The 19,072-nt window shown below is 37.8% G+C and overlaps 1 protein-coding gene across 2 annotated transcripts in view; it reads left to right on the forward strand.

Annotated features, from left to right (window-relative positions):
* The first annotated feature begins 2,448 nt into the window (after nucleotides 1-2,448).
* The window catches only part of LOC126481208 (ES1 protein homolog, mitochondrial-like), a 66,868-nt gene continuing 50,244 nt past the window's right edge, over nucleotides 2,449-19,072 (forward strand). Inside the window, exons 1-3 of one of the 2 annotated variants that reach the window (XM_050104810.1) lie at nucleotides 2,449-2,596; nucleotides 6,889-7,004; nucleotides 14,679-14,819. In XM_050104810.1, the coding sequence (XP_049960767.1) occupies nucleotides 6,903-7,004; nucleotides 14,679-14,819 (243 nt within the window). In that variant the 5' untranslated portion in view covers nucleotides 2,449-2,596; nucleotides 6,889-6,902. Of the gene's footprint in view, nucleotides 2,608-6,888; nucleotides 7,005-14,678; nucleotides 14,820-19,072 lie in introns of both variants that reach the window. The other variant, XM_050104809.1, reaches the window with a different exon arrangement.

Here is a 19,072-nt window from a genome sequence, read left to right on the forward strand (position 1 = left end):
ACTAGCCCCACTCTCCCCTACACATCTTTTATGACAGCTGTTACTAATGCCTGTTTCTATTAACACGTGAGAATTAAGTCCATCGAACAAAAGACCAGCACTTCACATAGCGTCAAAAATGTTTTTAATTTTAGCGTGCTGTAAAACGATTTGAACTGTATTTTAACGTTTTTACTTACTAGTGAAGCATCTCTGGAAATAATCCAATTTGTTCTGTACGGTTAACTAAGCACCTACTGATAAACCATCCACAAAAGTAAGTTACTTTTAGACAAAGGTCGGCCTAAAAATGCCCATGTAAATCTACGTTAATTCAGACGTGCTATACAGGCATTATTTCCCTTTCTCTTCTATATATTTCCAACAAAGCATGTATTAAAGAGGGTATCTCATTACCCTGCAACTGGCAATTCTGTGCGTCATATGAAATACATATATCTCATTTTGCATTGTACATAAGTTCATGATTGACATACTACACTCTTACTTGGCCCCTCTGTGATCCGTGGAAGTCAGCTGAGTTTGTGTGGCTCAGGAATGTTATGCGGGGTACACACCGGAGTCGCCGCACGGCGCACCTTCGCGCGGATAACAGGCAGGACTGTGAAAATGGAACACAAGTGTTTGTAGGTGCGCAGCAATGTTCCAGTATGTGTGTGTGTGTGAATAAACATGGAAAAAAGGAGACGCCGTCGAGACCGACCTCGTATAAACGAACCGTTTCCTCTGATGCATCGACACAGCGCAGTAACTGTTAGTTGTTGCTCGGCGCAGAGCGGCGCCGTTTGATGTCCACAAAGGCGGCGCCACGCTGTTCAGAACTTCTTCTTCGGCTCGGTCCCAACTTTTTTTAGGTGCTTCCAATAGGCGGGAACAGAGCGAATAAGCTTAAGCTTGGTAAATCTTTATATGAAACGGAACAACACATTGGTAGTTAAAAACGGTTTGCCCGGGATCACGATCTGCCCTTTAACAAACAATACCGGTATAGCAGATTTCACTTGTAACAGGTCGTACGTATATTTCACTTTTCATTAATCATGTTTTTTTCTCTCCATAGGTACTTCAGTGAAATCTGAAGTGCCTTGCATATGTCACTGCAGAGATCAGAAACTGTCTGATAAGCAGCTACTGAAATACGTCTCCAGTTGCTAATAACTAGAGTGTAGTCTTTCTTCGGTTATGTTCGTCGTAGGTAATAAGAGTTTTGCTTTTAAATTTCTTTCTTAGTCGCAATGTAAAGCTAGCGAAAAGTGTCAACCGACATACGTGCAAAGTGTTGAACTAATACTAAGGAAAGCCGGAGTTGCAATACAATGTTAAATATTTTACCTTCATGCATTTAAAGTTTGCACGCAAACTGAGACACCTAAATTCTTCCTTTCCTACGCCAAGTTACAAGGGTTACGTTTCTGTTCTCCATAGCGAGTATAATGCACTGAACGGAATGAGGAAGCAACTTCACAGCGCCGGCCTAAGTGACCGAGCGGTTCTAGGCGCTACAGTCTGGAACCGCGCGACCGCTACGGTCGCAGGTTCGAATCCTGCCTTGGGCATGGATGTGTGTGATGTCCTTAGGTTAGTTAGGTTTAAGTAGCTCTAAGTTCTAGGGGACTGATGACCACAGCAGTTAAGTCCCATAGTGCTCAGAGCCATTTTTTGAACTTAAAAGCAACAAAAAACAATACACAGCTTATCATGCTTATGCTTCGGTGTTCCCTCCATCATGTTCTCTTCTTTTCGGTCCATTGCAAAAGTCACAAGTACAAGTTGCAAGGCGCAAAAGCGATTTCCCCTACGCATTGTTCGCGAATGCTAATTCGCTTATGTTAGGTATGAAGGGGTCTTAAGTGATAACGTTCTATGGACGATAAGAACATCAAGGCCTTAGCTCCTTATGTAATCATTATTATTACTATTTGCACTCTACTGTTCAGTGAACGTAGTATATGAAAAAGAGACCCGTTCAGATATTACCATCACGAGAGACTGAAGCCTTATGAAAAGTAATCAACTATTTTAGAGCTTTGTGCTAACATATTTATAGAACGTTCAAAGCTTCGCGCTAAACTTTTTGGTCAGTGGAAGTCAACCTGGTCGACACCTCCTACTAGTGGACTCTCCAGCGTTCATGGTCGGCGGCGGGCGATAGGAATTTTAAAAACATCCTCAGGTATTCGTAAATGTTGGTTTGGTAAGTAATTGTTATTATAATATACTTAAACTGCTGTGACTCCACATTATAAATTTTAGGAAGTAAAGTCCCTTTCAGACTTTATAAATCACCATTACTGTGGAAACGATGGGCGTTTACAAAATTTTACTATTGATAGAGATATAAAACTAGGCTTTAGGTAAAGTAAGTTGACTAATCCTGTTTCAAACTCTCGCGCTATCTTGAACGATACAGGAAGGCAAGCTCAATTTCGATATATCTTTCGATCAATCGGTAGCATAAGACGACTGTGCAACTGGAATGCCTATGTACAGTGGGTTAGGGTAGTACTGATTTGTTGACATTGCGTAATTACCGGCGTGTGCTATGTGTGGATTGTACTAGCTGCACAGTAGTATCTCTTAAGTCTTCAAGGACAAGGTAATTGACAGGTGAGAAAATTAGGTGTTGACATTCCTTTGAAAACCTGAGATATATACGCATATTTAAAAGGCGTTTGTTATTGTTTTAGTTTGAGCATATGGATATAGCGTGAAATTATGACATTCTACATTCGAAAACATCCTAAAACGTAGCACCAGCTAGCGAGCTCTGTGACAACACAAGTAATGTCCCTTGACTTTAAAAACTGAATATCATTTTCTAAACTGAGATCGTGTCTGCCCTAATGTCATGTGTGACACTAATCGTCGACTGCGATTTAGGGCCCAGTGCTGTCGATTTGGACTGCCAAAGCTTCCCAGGATTCGCCTAAAATTGGCGAGGATTGACTCAGTAAGGCCAGTTTTGCCCGATATTTCAGAACTGTATTACACGTCCTACGAATATACGACCCCCCCCCCCCCCTCGCCTTGGATCACGAAATACTAGTGGGTTCTTAGTTTTTGATGTTTTGGATGTCTTGTGCACCCTCTACGTGGTTTATGATACTTCGCATGATTTTACTACATTTTTAAACGTTTATCGGTGTCCAGTGATTCAACATCGAATGAAATTAAGCTTAATGAGACGCTCAGACGGGCAGTTACTAGAGACGTTAATATATCAGAAGATTCTCCTAAAAACAAAGTGCAAAAAATGTTAGTATATTGCATCCGAATATCAGGGGATTAAAAAAAGTAGGCGAGCATCTTGTTTTGAAGACGTAGAAACTGAGAGTGGAATAGATGTACCATTCCTGTCTTAACATCGTATAGTCACAGCAAAGGAAAAGATAAATGTAGGTGGATATAAGCTTTCAGCACCCGGGAAGAGGAGGAGGAGTTGTCATACATGTTAAGTTATCATAGTGCGAAAAATTTAGAATCTAAAAGTTTTTGTGTAGAGCAACTTAGAGAAGCCGTTGTGTGTGAGCTTATCCTAAATAATGGTACTTTAATTCTAGCTGTGTATTCCCCATTGGGAAATTTTCAGCAATTTTTGAGAAAACTTGTATTCTTTGTTGTGCAATCTGTCAGACATGGGGAGCAAATCTTTGTTTGTGGGGATTTCAATCCAGATTTTGTGAAGGAGTCTGATAGAAAGCTTGACCTCGGAAAATTACTTATTTCTTTCAATTTCATGTCAGTTGTTGAGTTTCCTACTTGGCTTGTACGGGAAAGCAGCACACTGATAGATAATGTTTTTATAGACCAAGATAAATTTAACCAAATTTAAACTTTCCCTGTTAAGAATGGTCAGTCTGATCATGATGCACAACTGGTTACAGTATATGACATAGTGCCATACAATAACGCAAAACAGTCCTCCAAAGTAGTGCATTCAATTAACAATTGAAAATTTTAGGAAAAGCTTGCAAGAGGTAGATTGGGATGAGGTGTACAGTGAACCTGATGCTAATTTCAAATTTAACTAATTTCATGATACTTTTGTGAATATATTTGAAAAAAAGTGTAGCATAATTGTAAGAAACCATATAAGAAGCTGTGGCTTGTAAACAGAAAAGGGAAATTTACCTTATAGCTACAAGGAGTAATAATCCAGAAACAGTCAAGCATTACAATAACTGCTGCAATGTATTAAGAAAAGTTAAAATCCAGAAGTATGTGTATTATGTCTGCAATTAGCATCTCTGACAGTGAAATTAAAAGAATTTGATGTATCTTTAAAAGGGAAACAGGGCAACCCAGAGCACAGGAAGACTGTATTTTATCAAACTCAATGAAAAATTTACTAACAAAAAATGAGAAATATAAAATATTTTAATAATCATTTTTTAAGTGTTGTAGAGAAAATACAACAGAAACTCACCCCCACCTCTTCTAGTGAATTAGGAGAATAGTATTCACTCAAAAGCAAAAGCTCACATGGAATAGATGGTTTTTCCAACAGAGTACTAAAAGCTTGTTCACAACAGGTAAGGATGATTCTCACCCACATATACAGTAGCACACTGAAACAGTGCATTTTTCCAGATAAACTGAAATGTTCTATTGTTAAAACCATTGTATGAAAAAGGGAATGGATCTGATGCTAGCAACTACCACCCAATCTCATTTCTGACTGCTTTATCCAAAATTATTTAAAAAGTAATGCATTAAGAAGTAGCTTCACATATTTGGAAAAAGAAAGTATTAACAAAATGTCAGTTTGGTTTTCAGAAAGGCTTTTTAATAGAAAAGACTGTCACCTATAAAATATTAAATGCTCTGAATAACCAAACATCACCCATTGCAATATTTTGTGGGTTTTCAAAGGCTTTTGACTGTCTCATGAAATTCTTCTAGATAAGTATTGTGGTATGAATGGGACAGTGCACAAATGGCTTAATTCATATTTAATTGGAAGAATGGACAACGTTGAAATGAACAGTGCAGATGGTCTGCAAAAAAAATCGGAATTCTCTAATAGGGAGGTATCAAGAAGGTGTCCCACAGGGTTCAGTCTTGGGTCCCATATTGTCCTTAATATAAGGGATGTTCAAAAAGAAATGAGCCAGAGGCATAATTACAGAAACCAGTACCTGTACGTTAGAAGTTTTGACATGGCTGTTGAGACACTTGTCCCACTGTGACATAAGGCGGTGAATGGCTGTCTCATAAAATTCCCGAGGCTGCGATGTTAACCAGTTCCGCCTGTACTGCTAGACGTCATCGTCCACATGAGTGCAGGAAAGGTTATGCTGACGTTCTTCTTTGACCAAGATGGCCCCCTTCTGATTCACTTCCTGCAGCACAGGACAAGTGAATGCCCAGCATTACTCGCAAACCTTGACCACCCGTCACCGAGCGATCAAATCAAAACGACCAGGCAATCTCACCCATTGGGTCATTTTGCTCTGCAACAATGCAACACCTCATATGGCCAACAGTCACAGCACTCCTGCAGAAATTCAGATGGAAGGTTCTCAGCTACCCTCCATAGAGTCCGGACCTCTCTCCCTGTGATTATGCCACTTTTGGCCCTCTTAAAAAGGTTGTGAGGGGCAAACGATTCACATCAGGTGACGACGTTCAGCTGTACGCGCAGAACTGGTTAACACTGCAGCCCCAGCCATTTTATGAGACAGGGATTCACTGCATTGTGACACAGTGGGACAAGTGTCTCAACAGCCAGGGTCAATATGTGTTACATACAGGTACTGGTTTCTGTAATTATGCCTCCGGTACATTTTTTTAACACAGATGAAAAGCTAATGCTTTTTGCTGATGATACAAGTATAGCAATCACACCCAACAAAAACAAGAATTAACTGAGGAAATTTTAAATAATGTCTTTCAGAAAATTTTTAAGTGGTTGTTTGCAGATGGACTTTCACTAAATTTGGAGAAAACAAAGTATATACAGGTCTGTACAGTAAGTGACCCACCACCATTTATAAATACAGACATTAAAGTGTAAACAGAAGTCTGTTGCTAAGGCAGAATATTCAAAATTTTTGGGTGTGTGCATTGATGAGAAACTGAACTGAAAGGAACACACTGATGACTGCTGAAACGGTTAGGTTCAGCTGCTTACACTGTTAGTGTTGTTGCAAATTTTGGTGTTACAAATATCAGTAAATTACCCTACTATGCCTATTTTTCATTCACTGCATTCATATGGCATCTTATTTGGGGTAATTCATCATGAAGAGAGAAAGTATTCATTGCACAGAAGCATGTAATCAGAACAATAGCTGGAGTCCACCTGAGAACACCTTGCAGACATCAGCTTAAAGAACCTGGGTTATTCACAGTATCTTCGCAATACATACATTCGCTTATGAAATTTGTTATTAATAACCCGTCCCAGTTCAAAAACAACAGTAAAACACTTGGAACAAAGGATGATCTTGACTATTCTGGATTAAATCTGACTTTGTCACAGAATGGGGTGAATTATGCTGCCACAAAAATCTTTGGTCATTTACCAAATAGCATTAAAAATCTGACAGACAGTCAATGGTCATTTAAAATCAAATTAAAAGAATTTATGAATGACAACTCCTACTCAATTCATGAATTTTTAGATAAGATGTATAACTTTATGTTAAACACATACCCATCAATACGAAATGTCATATTCATGATCTACGGAAAAAGGATTAACATAATGTGATAACCATTCATTAAATTAAATTGCACATCATAGTTTACATGCCTTATGTAAATATTATCTTAAAATGTTAAGACAGATGTGTGTGGATGGTGATCATTAAAACAGTATATTTAAATGTGAAGCGTTCATACATTTTCATATGATACTGTATTTACACAAGATCGCATTTGTAGGACACGGGAGAAACATGCTGCGTTTCATAGTACCAAACGTCAATAAACTAGTTTTCCAGCAGTACGGATGTACTGCAGCGTTTTCATCTGCTGCTTCATCCAAGACCATTGCTGTGGTAAGTACTAAGGTTTTTATTCATTTAGAAAAATTGCACTATGTATGTCGAGTAAACCATCTTGCCTATTGACAAATCGCTGTGACCAGGGGTATAAGGGGTTGGGAGCACTGTTGCCAGCATGCAGACAAGCCCCTGTGTGTAGGTGGCAGATTCCTTGTAATTTGGCTCACAGAAAAATGAGTCCCAAAATTAATTTTTTAGACCCACAACCCTTGTGTTTGTGGCTAACCCAGCAATATCTTCTTACTCAAAATTTGAAACCATTTATGAAAATGATTTACCAAGATCTTCATAACATGACCCAACAGACGCAATTCCAGTCTCTCCTATGTGATCTTGATAATTACTCACAAAATGGTTATATGAATTGAGAGAGCTACATAACACTTAAACTATAATTCATGACATCACTTGATACCTTTTTCTATTCTCATAAAGCATGATGAGCTTCACAAGTCCTATATCATTGTGAGATGAGCATTGGATGAATAAAGCTAAATAAATAAATAAATGCTAAAGCTGATTCACTTTTTAACGAGTGACATCATCATCAGTAATATTTTTTATTACTTGAAGAAGTATAGTCACCAACCCACTGTTTATTTAGCTTTTATTTAGGCTGAGATGTATTTCTGGTTTTCACCCGGCATCAGTTAGCGAGTACAATTGATCAATGAAAATCCAAAACCTGTCTTTCCATGAATAAAGCTATGTGAAGCATCTGAGTTCTGTATCCCTTCCAGTAATTTAATCTATAGCCAAAGAGCTCAACCTCAGTTATTATAGGTAAAACAATGTGTTTTTTTAAGAAGAATGTGGTGGCAAGCTATGCTATCAGTAAGTCGAAGATACATTAATTGGGCACATAATTTACAGTCATGCGTGAAACAGAAATTGAAAGTTAACGTATCAAATCAAATGAAAAAGTACCTAAACTCTTTTTCCAAATCTCCCTCCACAAAGGAAGATAAGGGAAGTACTACCCAACTCTAATTCTCACACCATGCAAAGGTGTATGATATAGACATTGATGTTAGTGGTAGTGAAACTGAAACTGCACGTGGATCAATTGAATGACCATCAGAAGTAATACAAAATTTGAAACTGAGTTAGCCCCTCTTTAGGTCATAATATAACATAGATCACCCAAAAAAATGTGTATTCAATTGCTGAAGAAAGCACAGATCACATCCATCTACAAGAAGGGTAGTAGAAGTGACTCAAAAAAACTCTCATAAAATTGCAAAGACATCAGTCTTTTGTGGGTTCTTATAACATATTCTGACCTAAAACATGACATCTCAAACAGAATCTGTCTTCTCCATGTCAACCAGCATGGATTGTAATCTTGTCAGGCAAAGCTCAACTCTCTTTCCACGCACAGTATCCGGAAAGACGTGTATCAAGACAGTCGGGTAGAGGCACTATTTCTTTACTTTCAAAAAGCATTTGACACTGATGCTTTTTGATGAAAATAAGTTCATCTAGAATATTAAAATATATTTTTGTGACTGGACTGAGGAAACAAGGAGTGCTGGACATCTGTTTTCAGTTGTATCTATACAATAAACTTATATTTGGTGTGACGAGTGCCCCCCTATATTTATGTTGTGCATGGAGGTTCTGTACTTTGAATGGAACAGGAGGAAACCCCAATGCATGGTATTTGATAGAAAACACCCTCTGCCATGCACTTTTGTGGTTTCAGGAGTTTGGATGTAAATTAAATGTAGAATAGTCATATTGCTTGCTTCTGTAGAATAAATACTTTTTTTTGCCTTTGTTGCAATGCTGCAGAATATTATATCATATGACATGTCATATGTCGTATGTCATTACAGTCTCACTTGAATTGACATGGGTAAAGGTAAAATTATGTAATGGAGAAAAACACTTTTAAAATAGTGGATTAACTTAAGTTTTTGATAAGACTTCACCAGCGTTCAACCAAAGTGTCACAGTCCGGCTTACCCTAGACCTCAGTGTGCACAACAGATCAGTAACAAACATTTCAAAAGAACTGATACACTCACAAGAGAAATATTGTCGGTGTTGTTGTTGATTTCTGTTAGTGCTTGTGTGATATCACATTCCACACCATTATGTTATGAGACAAAGCCAAGTAAGTTCAGCTGATCCTACAAAGCAAACAGGAACATCTTAGACACATTCTCATTTTGTTAGTGCAAATTTGTACATTTTTTTTAACATTTAAAGCAAATTCTCAGTCTCTGCAATGACAAACTGAAGGGACATTAAGCAGAAGATAAATGATGAGAAATTAGCAGAGGCACTCTTATGGGTGCTATCATTACAAATCTTCATAAATCTGATTCAAATTCTGGAGTGGAATAGTGAAGCAGATGGCGTCAATTTTCTGGCGTGAATTAGATAAGTACTAAACAAATTAAAAGGAAGATTAGGGTTTAACATCCTAGTGACGTGGTGGTTAGAGATGTAACAAATGCTTGAATTGGGGGAAGGATATTGGCAGCAGAAACCATCCCTGCATTTGATTTAAGCAGTTTAGGGAAACCATTGTAATCTTGAAGGCCAGATGGGAATTTGAACAGTTGCCCTCCAGAATGAGAGTGCAGTGTGTAAACCACTGAGTCACTTCACTCATTCAAACTAATTACCATTTTGTTTTGTGGTAGTGATTTATTCCATGGTTGCATTGCAAATTATTGTTGTTGTTGTTATTATTGTTGTTATTATTATTATTATTTCTATTTTTCTCAGACCTTAGGTCTGGTTAAAAATGGAAAGTGACGCGGACCTTCATCAAGCGTGACTTCCTTTTAACTGTATGGTATATGTTACATTGTATTTAGGAACTTTTGGGTTATTGAGCACGTATCAATAATTACGGATTTTTGTAGTTGTATATATACGTTTGGATGTAGCTGTATTGCATTGATGTACTGGTGGATATTATGTGGTATGACTCCTGTAGTTGATAGTATAATCGGTATAACGTCAACTTTATCCTGATGCCACATGTCCTCGACTTCCTCAGCCAGTTGGATGTATTTTTCAATTTTTTCTCCTGTTTTCTTCTGTATATTTGTTGTATTGGGTATGGATATTTCAATTAGTTGTGTTAATTTCGTCTTTTTATTGGTGAGTATGATGTCAGGTTTGTTATGTGGTGTTGTTTTATCTGTTATAGTGGTTCTGTTCCAGTATAATTTGTATTCATCATTCTCCAGTACATTTTGTGGTGCATACTTGTATGTGGGAATGTGTTGTTTTATTAGTTTATGTTTTATGGCAAGTTGTTGATGTATTATTTTTGCTACATTGTCATGTCTTCTGGGGTATTCTGTATTTGCTAGTATTGTACATCCACTTGTGATGTGATCTACTGTTTCTATTTGTTGTTTGCAAAGTCTGCATTTATCTGTTGTGGTATTGGGATCTTTAATAATATGCTTGCTGTAATATCTGGTGTTTATTGTTTGATCCTGTATTGCAATCATGAATCCTTCCGTCTCACTGTATATATTGCCTTTTCTTAGCCATGTGTGGGATGCGTCTTGATCGATGTGTGGCTGTGTTAGATGATATGGGTGCTTGCCATGTAGTGTTTTCTTTATCCAATTTACTTTCTTCGTATCTGTTGATGTTATGTGATCTAAAGTGTTGTAGAAGTGGTTATGAAATTGCAGTGGTGTAGCCGATGTATATATATATGAGTGATTGCTTTGTGTATTTTGCTAGTTTCTGCTCGTTCTAGAAAGAATTTTCTTAAATTGTCTACCTGTCCATAATGTAGGTTTTTTATGTCGATGAATCCCCTTCCTCCTTCCTTTCTGCTTAATGTGAATCTTTCTGTTGCTGAATGTATGTGATGTATTCTATATTTGTGGCATTGTGAGCGTGGAAGTGTATTGAGTGCTTCTAGGTCTGTGTTACTCCATTTCACTTCTCCAAATGAGTAGGTCAATATTGGTATAGCATAAGTATTTATAGCTTTTGTCTTGTTTCTTGCTGTCAATTCTGTTTTCAGTATTTTTGTTAGTCTTTGTCTATATTTTTCTTTTAGTTCTTCTTTAATATTTGTATTATCTATTCCTATTTTTTGTCTGTATCCTAGATATTTATAGGCATCTGTTTTTTCCATCGCTTCTATGGAGTCACTGTGGTTATTCAATATGTAATCTTCTTGTTTAGTGTGTTTTCCCTTGACTATGCTATTTTTCTTACATTTGTCTGTTCCAAAAGCCATATTTATATCATTGCTGAATACTTCTGTTATCTTTAGTAATTGGTTGAGTTGTTGATTGGTTGTTGCCAGTAGATCATCCATGTATAGCAAATGTGTGATTTTGCGTGGGTATGTTCCAGTAATATTATATCCATAATTTGTATTATTTAGCATGTTGGATAGTGGGTTCAGAGCAAGACAGAACCAGAAAGGACTTAATGAGTCTCCTTGGTATATTCCACGCCTAATCTTTATTGGCTGTGATGCGATATTATCTGAATTTGTTTGGATATTAAGTGTGGTTTTCCAGTTTTTCATTACTATGTTTAGGAACTGTATCAATTTAGGATCTACTTTGTATATTTCCAATATCTGTAGTAACCATGAGTGGGGTACACTACCAAAAGCTTTTTGGTAATCAATGTATGCGTAGTGTAGCGACCTTTGTTTAGTTTTAGCTTGATATGTCACCTCTGCATCTATTATAGTTGCTCTTTACATCCTCGTGCTCCTTTGCAGCAGCCTTTTTGTTCTTCATTTATAATTTTGTTCTGTGTTGTATGTGTCATTAATTTCTCTGTAATGACTGAAGTTAATATTTTGTAGATTGTTGGTAGGCATGGTATGGGGCGATATTTAGCTGGGTTTGCTGTGTCTGCTTGATCTTTAGGTTTCAGATAAGTTATTCCATGTGCAAGTGTATCAGGGAATGTGTATGGGTCTGCAATGTAACTGTTAAATAATTTAGTTAGATGTGAATGTGTTGAGGTGAACTTCTTTAGCCAGAAATTTGCTTTTTTATCATTTCCAGGGGCTTTCCAATTGTGCATAGAATTAATTGCTCGGGTGACTTCATGTTGCAAAATTATCACTTCGGGCATTTGTGGCATCATCTTGTATGAGTCTGTTTCTGCTTGTATCCACCGTGCATGCCTGTTATGTTGTACCGGGTTTGACCATATGTTGCTCCAGAAGTGTTCCATGTCTGTTATGTTTGGTGGATTGTCTATTTTAATATGTGTGTTATCTATTGTTTGGTAAAATCTCTTTTGGTTTGTGTTGAATGTTTGGTTTTGTTTCCTTCTATTTTCACTTTTTTTGTATCTTCTAAGTCGTTTGGCCAATGCTTGTAATTTCTGCTTCTTTTCATCTAATTGCTCTATTGCTTCTTGTTGTAAGATTTTACCTAACCTTTTTCGTTTTTTGTCTGATATTTCATTTCTTATAAATTGTATTAGCTGTCCGATGTCTTTTCTCAGTTTTTCTATTCTGATCTGTAGCCTGTGTTGCCATGCTGGTTTTGTGGTTTTCTTCTGTGTGTTGGTTGGTTCTGATCTCTGCCTAGTGTGTATATTTAGTGTAGTGAGTGCTCCTACATAAACCAGTAGTTGTAACTCTTCCATAGTTGTATTTTCATTTATTTTGTTGTGTATGATTGTGTTGATAGTTGTTATTGTTGTTTCGACTTGTGGGTTATTTGGTGGTCTATGCAAGATTGGTCTAATGTCTGTATTTGTGTCTTTGTATTCTATATATGTCAGCTGAAATTTCTCTTCTATATCTAATATGTGTGTCACTTCGTGTTCTATTTGTGCTTGTTCTGGTGGCTGTCTTAAGATTTCGTTTTCCTCTGATTGTGTAATTGACGCGTTTTGTTCTTTGTTTTCTCTGGGATGTTTGAGTCCATTACTGTATTTTCTTCTTCTTCTGATTACACATAATTTTGTTCCAGTATTTGTTGTACTTGTTGTTTGGTGTTTTCTAATTCTGACTGGGGTATCCTGTTATTTTTTATTATTACACGGATCTGATTAGCTAGTCGTTGTTCTGTTAAAAATTTTAATTCTGGGTATCTGGTAATAAATGTTGTGTATACTTGTGATCTGTATCCAGCTGTGTTGGTTCCTAGGTTTGTTGCTTGGTAATAACAGAACATGAGGTGTCGATTAACTTCATCTGACCATCTCATCCTCTGTCTTTGTTTTTCTTCTAGGGTGGTTGCAGGAAGCATATCCTGCAAAACACCTCTATTTGGATTTAAATAATTTTCCAGTTGGCTAGCAGTGTCGTTACCATTGTGGGCGGGCATAGGGTTCTAGCGTCGTCTCCGACCATGACGGCGCTTGTCCGAGGCTTCTTTAGTTCTGTCCTGAACCAAGTAATCACACTAAAAGGGGGGTTAGCCCTATTAGTGGTTTGTTCTTTTCGTCGCCTTTTACGACTGGCAGAACATACCGGAGGCCTATTCTTTTCCCGGGCCTCCACGGGGTTTATTATTATCATCATCATCATCATCATCATCCATTTTTGGAACGGTGATTATGCCACTTCTCACCATTTGAAAACATGCTGACATATCTGTATTAGCTGAGTCAGTACCCATTAGTAGTCCTGTTTTTGTATGGGTTCCCCACACTTGAATATTGAGGGAAATTATAGGATGAGCTGTACAAGTGTTTCCTAAGCAATCTCCCTATATACTGAAGTGCGGCACCTGATTCACTTACAATTGAGCCTATGTTTTTGTTCTATTCCATGTCCTCAGATTGTTATACCAGGTATTTGTTGACTGATTCCAGCTGTGGCTCATAGATATTGTTGTGGTCATAGGGTACAATTTTTTTTTCATTTTGGTAAGTGCAAAGTTTTAAATTTCTTGACATACAAAGCAAATTCTCAATCTTTGCACCACTTAATCTTATCAAGATTGGACTGAATATTCGTGTAGCTTTTTTTGATAGCACTTTGTTAGCAATAACTGCATCTGCAAACAGTCTGAAGTTATTAATATTCTTGCCAAGGGCAGTAATAGACACCATGAATAGCAAGTGTTTCCATATACTACCCAGAGGCACATCTGAATTACTTCTACGTCTGCCGATAATTTTACATCCAACATATGCTGCATTCTACTTGTCAAAAAATCCTCGGTCCAGTCATAAATTCTGTTTGAAACCCCATGTGATTGTACTCTCGTTAATTAGTGTTTGGCGTAGTACAGAGCCAAGTGCTTTCACAATTCATGAACTACATGTACGTAATTGCTGTGCTCTCAACATATCATTTGCTTTATTTGTGTGGAGGATAATCAGTAAATGCCTGAAAATATACCTCTGTCAATATATTTTTCTTTCTGTGTTTGTTTCTGGGATGAAAAGCTGCAAATAAAAATTTATATACCACAGTCATAATTAGTTGTATTTTTATTTTATTGTAATGGTTTTAAAATCTTGATTTATATTTGTCCAGAAATTTACCATTTGTTTGCTTTCTGTCTTAGTACCTGTCCATTTCAAGCAAATCATCAGCCCCTAAAAAGTTACCAACCTCGGGGCAGTAATTAAAAAAAAAATCTGAATTTTGTCTTGTAAATTCTGGAACACAGTTTACATTCCTTTTATTTATCTTTAAGAGGTTCTGTTGTACAAACTAGATCAGCACTGTGGTGAACTTTTGTGCAGGTCTTGTCTGGTTGTGGTGTCTATGATGGCTCAGAAATCCATGAAGCAACTGCTGTACTGGCCCATATTACAAGGAAAGGGGCTGAACCTGTCGTGTATGCTCCTGATGTAAAGCAGATGCATGTCATTGACCATCAGAAGGTAAGTCAACCATGTAGGGCCTACATGTGTCATTAGTCCTGCTAGATGAAATGATTTTAACATTGGTGTATTCAATCCATAAATATTACTACTGAAGCTGTAAATATCTTTCAACATATTAGATTCATCTAGCACTTTAATCAGTCTAAAACTGAATGGACTTAGTGTCTCTATAGTATTTTGCACAAAATACTTATTGCCAGTGGCTATGTTATGCGTATTGGTCCTCTTTATTTCCTGTACCTTACCATTAAGGAAAGTATCACACTGTGTATCATGCAGATGACTACATCCTGTCTGTTGCTGTTACACACACTATTATGTCTTCTGCATGGCTTAATCTTGTTTTCAGATGTGATTATTGTAGAATCATTCTTTTTACTTTATATTTCTTCTAAGACCTGGCTGAATCCCTTTTCACTTATGAAGTGTCAAAATTGTGACCATCTGCAACTTAACATGTCGTCTTTACAGTAAGTAGCAGTCTACCTTTTCCTACATTGTTGAACATTTTGTTATTACATCAGAGCCTGACTTCTGCAGCAGAAATGAAACACTAATCAAACACTCTTATCACCATCTCTCAATCACACACTTCATTGAATCTAGTTGTATTTTTCTCTGGGCTTATTAACAATAGTGGAGAGAGTAACTAGAAGTCATAAACTTTCTTATCAATTGAATATTCTCAAACAAGTTGCCATCGTCTAAATGAACCTTAAATGTAGTCAGGGTCTCCTTATTTACCAAATACCTTATTTCTATTGGCATGTATACCGAGTTAGTTTCACTGTTTCATTGTTTCTCAGAACTAATACCAAGGAGTCAGGTGCCAGAGTCTTGGTTACATATGAATTTAGATGTTTTAATTAAAAGTGAGAGAACTGTAGAGCTTCCTGTGGCCAAGGCTGGTGGTCATGTTATTTCAGCAGTTGTGATTTAAGACCCAGCAGAATTCACAAAGTTACTTACATAAGTGTTGTAATTAATAGATGACTAAAAGTTTAAATGGAAATTTCTACAAATAATAATGCTTCCTCTGTGTTTGTAGCTAATAATAAACGTAAATATCATATGAATTCCAGTTTATGCAGCTACATTGGACAAGCTTTGCATGTGGGTCAGCCACAAGAGATTGACGTTTGAGGTGTAAGGAATTGGGAGCAGGACTGATAGACGGTCTAGGATGTTATATAGTTTGGGTGGGCAACACAACAGCGCTTTGAGAGCTTAGGATAGGATTCTGCATTGGATGTACCTCATCTCCGGATACAGGGAGGTTACTTGAAGAAGAAACAGTGGAGTCTGCTCGTGGATTAAGCAGACAGGAAATTTCTTGTTCATAGAGGTTGTAGCCGGTATATCAGCACATTCTTTAACTCCTGCTTCTAAGGGCTATAGGTGAGGACCTATTTGTTATGGAAACAGCTGACACTTTTGAAAATGAAGGTACTGTTACCAAATAGCTTATAAACTTAACTGTGGAAACTCTTCCCTAAAATGTATGACAGTTATCCCAAGCATCTTCTAGCAGCTTGAGCTGGAAACTAAAACTGGGAGTGAACAGCTGACTTACATTGAGACTCAGAAGGCTTATCCGATGTGTCCCCTTACTTTATAGAACTATGAAATGGTTGGAAGCGGAGTACATATGCTATATATGGCTATTATTACTACAAACAGCAACTCCTCCTCAAAACAGTAAATAGGAGGTAGAAGCAGTAGCATTCCTAGTAAAATTAATGAACTGAAAAAACTGCCTTTCATTGCATCTATGTGTGATTTGCCTGCTGAAGACAATGTTTATTTATCTCTATATGCTGATAACAGTATCAATGAAGGTAGGCCTGTTGAAACAAATGCCAGGAATTATATTATGGGCTGGGCATTCAGTGGGTTGGAACATAAAAAATGTGAATTGGCTCTGGCAACATATAATAATGAGCATGAAGTTTGTCAACTTACATTTACAGTGGAAGAGAGATGACTCAAACAAAATGCTTTTCCCCAATGTTTGTGCTTAGAGTTTTAGACATAATTTTGGTAAGTGTGTTACTGAAAGCACATACGGGGTGAGAAGCAACATGGTTTGCTTACTCATGAATGACTGTGCCAAATTAGTAATGTGTAAGAGTTGTTGCTTTTTGTTTGCAAAAAATCCAAAGCATTTGTACATAGGAAAAATGATACCTCTGTCTCATTAATCAGAAAGAATAATCTTAAGCTACTTAAAGTAACTCACAAATAAGCGTAAATGCTCATGGGGAAGTGCGTACATATATAGGCTTAGAGGTCATGTTACATATCATTGTATTATTTTTAGTTCGTGTTCTATCCAAATAAACTGTACAGAAACAATTGCTTTAATTTTCTTCAACCCTACACTTTCAATGAATTATTATCTAACATAACACCTCAAATGGCATAAGAAATATAAACCGTGCAAAGTAATTTTGGTACACGGGCAAGTAAATTACGGAATCACAGAGGTCGTGGCAAGTGTAGTATCCAACTCAAACACCCACATGACACTGTTACCAGTATCTGCTGAAAAGCACATGCAAATGCCACAGTTTTTCCACTATTATCTTTATAAGCTATGTGCTGTTACTGGTTGGTGCATTTGATGTGGATAACATTTGTTATTTTCGTAAATGTTCTATTTTGTCATCTTTGAGTATGAACAAGATACCTGTTATGTATCCAGTTTACATCAAAATCCATCTTTGTTGGCAGTAACTTTTATGCGCACACTCACAAGCTCTTACACTTTAAGTGAGCATGTGTTGTTAACCATTGCATTAGAAACTGTGGCAATTAAAGACAACCAGTCAGTTTGGGTAAGAGTATGTAATATCTGCCCACTCAAGGCAGATCTATTCCATATCATTAGCTCGTGGAGCTTGTGGAACAGCTGCCTCCACACTTACTCCCACTGGGGATCATCAGTGCCCACAACCCTCTGCAGGGCAGTCAAACCACGTCTAGCAGGCAGCAAGTAATAGTGCAGTTAATTCCAGAACTGGAAGTCTGCCTCCTTAACACTGGGGCTGCAACACAATTGATTATGGCCCATGGAGCATACTCGGCCATAGATACTACAGTCTGCAGCCCAAGCATTTCACCCTTAATCCAGTGGTCCATCCATGATGACCTCTGTGACAGTGACCACCTTCCTATTACTCTCTTTTGTGACCCATCTGCGGTAGCCAGATGTTGGTGCGCACATCGATGAATGCAGAAACAGAGGGAGTCGCCAGGTGGGAGAGCTACTGTGAAAGAGTAACCCAAGCCAACAATACTGAGAATGAAATGTGACAGGTGGACTATAGACAGGACAACAGACCAGGACAAGGACAAACAATCCTAGGACAATGAGGCTCCATGTAAAGCAGTCCCACAACAATGACAACAAAATCAAGAGCATCAGATAGACAAATCAAAGATGCAACCAGAGAGAGAGTAACTAGGTAACATGCTAGGTAGTTATCCTACACTTATAGTATAGTGAAGGTTGATCCATAGGTATCAGGTGTGAGCATTGAACTGACTGGCTGTGCACCATGTGGCTGCCATGCGTGGAACAGTGTTGGCCAGTGCACTCGCGTGGTGAGATGGTGGCGCACTTGTCATGTGAGCGCAGTGTGGTTGCAGCGTTCTCTGTTAGCTATAGAGGTCTATCTCCTCTGGCGGGCATTCAACCAGTAGGCACCATGTAGCAGACAATTGGCAAATAGAACATGCACCATGTTGGTCACTTTGGAAATCCAACTGCCAAGCTTTCACCTCCAAAGTAATTTTTGAAAGCATTCAAGAGAAGGATACAGAACAAGTTGTAAAAGATGCTATACACACAATTATATATGTTGCCGAAGCAGTGAAACTCTATTGTTAGGCTCTTTCTGATGAGCATCGGTGCCAAGGTGGTCTGAAGAATTAGCTATAGCTGTCAGTGTCGCAGAGCATTTCACCAACATAAGTGCCATCCTGCTACAGAACGTTTAAAAGCATTCAAGAGACTTTGAATGAGGGCACAATATTTAATAAAAAAGAGAGAGGAGGAGTGTTGGGAACAGTATGTATCATCTATGGGATTATACACTCCACTGTGTCAAGGATGGACGTAACTCCACCGCATTTGGGCCACCAGCTGTCAACTGTAGTTCCTGGCATCTTCCTCAATGTCAACATCTGTACTGTTCATGTGGGCATTGCTGAATCTTTTGTGGCAGAGTTTGCCGAAATCCACAACC

The sequence above is a fragment of the Schistocerca serialis genome, chromosome 5 (assembly GCF_023864345.2).
Source record: "Schistocerca serialis cubense isolate TAMUIC-IGC-003099 chromosome 5, iqSchSeri2.2, whole genome shotgun sequence".
Taxonomy (NCBI): domain Eukaryota; kingdom Metazoa; phylum Arthropoda; class Insecta; order Orthoptera; family Acrididae; genus Schistocerca; species Schistocerca serialis.